The sequence below is a fragment of the Jaculus jaculus genome, chromosome 2 (assembly GCF_020740685.1).
Source record: "Jaculus jaculus isolate mJacJac1 chromosome 2, mJacJac1.mat.Y.cur, whole genome shotgun sequence".
NCBI lineage: Eukaryota > Metazoa > Chordata > Mammalia > Rodentia > Dipodidae > Jaculus > Jaculus jaculus.
The window spans coordinates 88,693,034-88,697,454 of record NC_059103.1 but is presented as its reverse complement, the minus strand read 5'-3'; the positions used below and the strand labels follow the sequence as shown (position 1 = coordinate 88,697,454).

Sequence of the window (4,421 nt, the reverse complement as noted above, 5' to 3'; positions counted from 1 at the left end):
TTAACCCTGTTTTCATACACACATTTTTTTACCTTACATGTTTGCCTATCTTGGCTCTTTACTGGAGTATCCTACCCCAAAGTTTTCTAATGAAATGGTGTGGACATTTTATTTTATTCTCTAAGTTATTATGCAAATTATTCAGTTATGTATTTCTGAAAAAAACATGAGACTACAAAGCTCAAAAGTTTAGCAACTTTTTTTTTTTTTTGTTTTAACATGTTTATTACAACAGATACACTTCACATCTGACTAGCTTTGTTTCCTCTTCCCCTCCCACACCATGTTCACTGGCTTCTACTGGAGCGATCCACGTACTTTCAGCACATGTGCCCCGCAGAACTTGCAAGTCCGTTCTTACAGGGTGCAATGGATTTCAATCGTTTATACAGACATGTGGGTTCTGTTCAGTCACTGCAACAAGCTACTGTACACGGGGACGGACAGGTCACAGAAAAGTGCCACAGCAACAGTGCCGTTAAGAAAGGAGGAAAGGGAGCCTCAAAAGATGGGTCGAATCAGGGCGAGTATTACAGAGGGAAATGGAACACCTGGGAAATGAAAACACTTCCTTGCAAAACAAATGGAGAAGCACTGCTCCTGATAGTTGTGAGTGTGGACACGGCTGCACACGATAGTTTGTACACCGCCCATATGGTTCAGATCGCATCCTTGGACACACCCCGCCTGGCGCTTGCACTGAATTTTTGAAAATGCAAGATTTCTGAATGATAAATTAACCCCCCAATTTTTTTTTTTTAAAGGTAATTATGCAGTCAGGTTTACATGTAAAAGGCTAGGTATTTAGCCACCTCAGCATTGATTAGTTTTGGATGTCTAAGCTCGGTTACACATGGCTTCCCATGGCTTCACTCTACAAAACATATTTACAACGTGAAGAATACATCTACAAGAAATCTACATTTCAAGGGTTTTACAAATCAATCTTGTATCTTTCTCACAGACCCCCGACCCCTTGTCATTTTGTTTGCCCAGCTTAACGGTCCAGAGTCTACTTAAATGCAGCTCAAAAATGTTAAGAATGGGCAACAGATTTACAGTTTCTGTACTCAAGACCATGTGCAATTATTCACATCTTCAAACCATGAAGGAATTCTGATTTTTTAGTTTTTCAAGTTCCTTAATTTGCTGTCTCAAAAACAGTATCCTTTGCTCTCGCAAAGTTGCTTGAATTTCACATACTCGGACTAGAGATCTTAAATTTTTTAATTCAGTACAAATTTCAGACATGTGAACGCTTCCCATGTTATGGGCTTCTTCACGCAATCTTGATGCCTTGAGCGTTGAAGACTCCGAGGAGAGAGAGGTTCGTGGCCTTGTTGCTTGTCAGCAGTCACAGGCTGTTGTGTGGCCGACTGTGACACTGGTCCTGGCTTAACCACCGGAGTACTAACCTTTGGCTGTGATGAAACAGGAGGAGTACTAATCAGAGGTTTGATAGGGACTGTGTTAGTCTGAGGTGTGCTTATTCTTGGAGATACATAGGATCTTGGGGAAGATGCATCAGACGTTAAAGACATTGGAGATTGGTTAGATGGCTGGGCTTGTGTAGAGAGCTGAGCAGCTTGAGAAATCAGAGAGGTGATATTGAACGCAGATGGCCCAGCAGTAAGGAATTTATGTATAATAGACTGCAGCGAAGCTTGTGTCACAGCTGCTGTAAGAACTTCATTTATTTTAGATAGGTCCACATTAGAATTATTAAGCTGTAGTGTGGCTTGCAAAGCAGGAAGCAACTGTCTAAGAAGATTTGGGTCCTGAAGTAATGGAGGTATCGGTGACTGTGGAGCAGGAGAAACAGGTACTGTTGACGCAGATGTTGGAGGTGCAGAGGTGGGGTTCAGTCCAGAGGCTGAAGATGTGGGAGTTGTGCAAGAATGCGATACCGTTTTGTCTCCCGATGTAGACTCTTTTCTCTCTGTCTTCTGTGCAGGCACAGAAGAGGTGGGTGTAGGCAGTTTGGATAAAGCAGATGCTCCATTAGCATCAAAGGATTTCTTTGGCTGGTGATCAGACTGTAGAGTAAATGGACTAGAAGGAACAGTGCTTGGGGCAGCACTTGGATGAACCACTGGTTTGATGGGGTGCTGTACTGGCGTAGAGCTACCGTGAGTCTCTGCTCTGGGCAGTCTGTAGTCTTTGTCATTGTGTCTGCTTGTCTGAGACAAAATATTCTGTGGGAGCAAACTACTGGCATCACTGGAATGCTTGTCTTCCATTCCACTGGCAAACCCACTAGTTGCTGTTGCCTGCATCACCTCTCTTCTGTAATCCCGATCTTTGGGGAAACTATTAACTGCCATCTTGTTTGCTTCTTTTTGTCTCTGCTCCCTTTCAAGCCATTCTTTTGGTTTTTCCCATTGTGAAACTTCTGTTCGACAATTGTAGTAATATTTTTTTCCAGAAGAGCTAATGTGCTCAGACCAGTCATCTGCAGAATCATAAGGTGCATCTGAAGTTTTGCTTGGATTATTGCTTGGATTAGAAGAATGTGAATTTGAACTATGAAGAGCACTGTGGTTGTGTGAATTTTCTTGTGGGGAGTAACTGGTCCCACCTTCCCTCTCTCTAACTCTGTGAGTATGCACATTTTTGGCCTTATTGTGGCCTGTGCTGTCACTGTATTTGTTTTCAGGGCTATCAAATCTCCGCAACATTTTATTTGGTGGTGAAGGATCTGCGGCGTCTCGCATCTTTTCATGTCTGTGATCACCACTACTGGGGTGACTCTTTGATGAATATTTAAGTGCCTGGTAAGGCTGCGAGTCCCCCCTCCGGTCGTGACAGCGCTACCGTTCCCACGTTTAAGGATCATCGCGCTCGGGGACCCGCTCGACGCCGGTCCCGGGACGTCCAGGCTGCGCACGGTGACAGCTGCCTTCGGGAAGACGACCGTGGGGCGCGAGGGACGCCATCGCGTACTAAATAAGGGAACCGAGGCGGCGGCGGCGGGGGCGGGGATGACCCCGGGCGAGCTCCGGCCGCCGGCCCCCGCCCCTTGGCGCTCGGGCGCGGTGGTCGGAAGCCTCCCTCCACCGCTCGTGGGGCGGCGGGCGGACGGTTCCCGGGAGCGGCGCGCGGCCGCCAACTTTTTTTAGGTGAATGACTGGAGGTCTTAAGAATTGAGACTGCCCTGAACCTCAGTGTCATAGGCCCTCCACGTACGTATACCCACTCCAGACATCCCTGAACCTCAGTATCATAGACCCTCCATGTGCACCCACTCCAGACATCCCTGAACCTCAGTATCATAGGCCCTCCATGTGCACCCACTCCAGACATCCCTGAACCTCAGTGTCATATATGTGCACCCACTCCAGACATCTCTGGACCTCCCTGTCATATTCTCTCCATGTCACCCACACCAGGTTTCATCAGGGTCTATGCCTCAGACATCTGAACCATGGCCACTGCAAGTGTGACAATGAGAAAAACCCAGCATCAAGATCAAGCGTTTTTTTTGTTTTGCATTGTGAGTTGGGGTCTCATGAAGGCCAGGCTTCCTTGAATTCCTTATCATCCTGCCTCTGCCTCCTGTATGCTGTGATTACAGGTGTGAGCCACCAATTTAGACATTAATTCTGTTGTGGGAGAAAAGAAATCAAATGCTTCACAAAAGATCTCAATATCTTCCACCATCTATGATGCCCAGAACTCTTGTAATCTTTCTTGATCATGGGTTCCTCTGGCAGCTAAATGTAATTGCTGCCATTTTCCATGCACCAGAACCAGAATCACAGCACCTCATCTAGCTTAATATTTGTTTCATATGTAAGTATATGCCATTACTTTTCAAACCCAGCTCATAAGTCCAGAAGAGACAAATTGCTCCATCAAGTGGACAGACATTATTATTATTATTATTATTATTATTATTATTATTATTATTAAGTCAACAAGAAACAAGGAAGAATAAAAAGAATAAAAGAAAGAACCCACCCTTGGGAGGCAGAGGTAGGAGAATCATGAGTACCAGGCCAGCTTGGTCTAGATTAAGACCCTATTTCAGAAAAATGAAATTATGATAATAAAACACTACTAAGGGAGCACACTGATTTTTAAGTATCTGAACTGAAGACATATAGAAATTACTTGACAAATAGCTAAATTATTTTTATTACTTGTGAACATCATTGTATGCACATATTGGATGTTGCTCATTTTTCTACCAGCTTTTACTCTTATATACCCTTTCCCCCACCCTCATTCCAATATTCTACTGAGGGCCCTCGTCAGTGGGGTCATTTGTATTCATTGAAATGTCATAAATGTACCAGTCACACTCTGGGGAAAGAGAGTATGTTTCAGGATACTCCATCCCACCAGGTAGCTCTTATAATTCTTTTGTCCCCTCTTAGCAATGTTTCCTGAAACTTAGTGGGCATATCATAGTCTCCTTT

The 4,421-nt window shown here is 44.6% G+C and overlaps 1 protein-coding gene across 1 annotated transcript; it reads right to left on the bottom strand.

Moving 5' to 3' along the window:
* Nucleotides 1-204: 204 nt before the first annotated feature.
* LOC101603591 (WW domain-containing adapter protein with coiled-coil-like) lies at nucleotides 205-2,869 on the bottom strand. The gene is given in 2 exon segments (XM_045144436.1): nucleotides 205-1,301; nucleotides 1,304-2,869. Coding segments are annotated over 2 exon segments (1,614 nt in total). The 5' UTR covers nucleotides 2,715-2,869; the 3' UTR covers nucleotides 205-1,098.
* Between the last annotated feature and the right edge of the window lie 1,552 nt (nucleotides 2,870-4,421).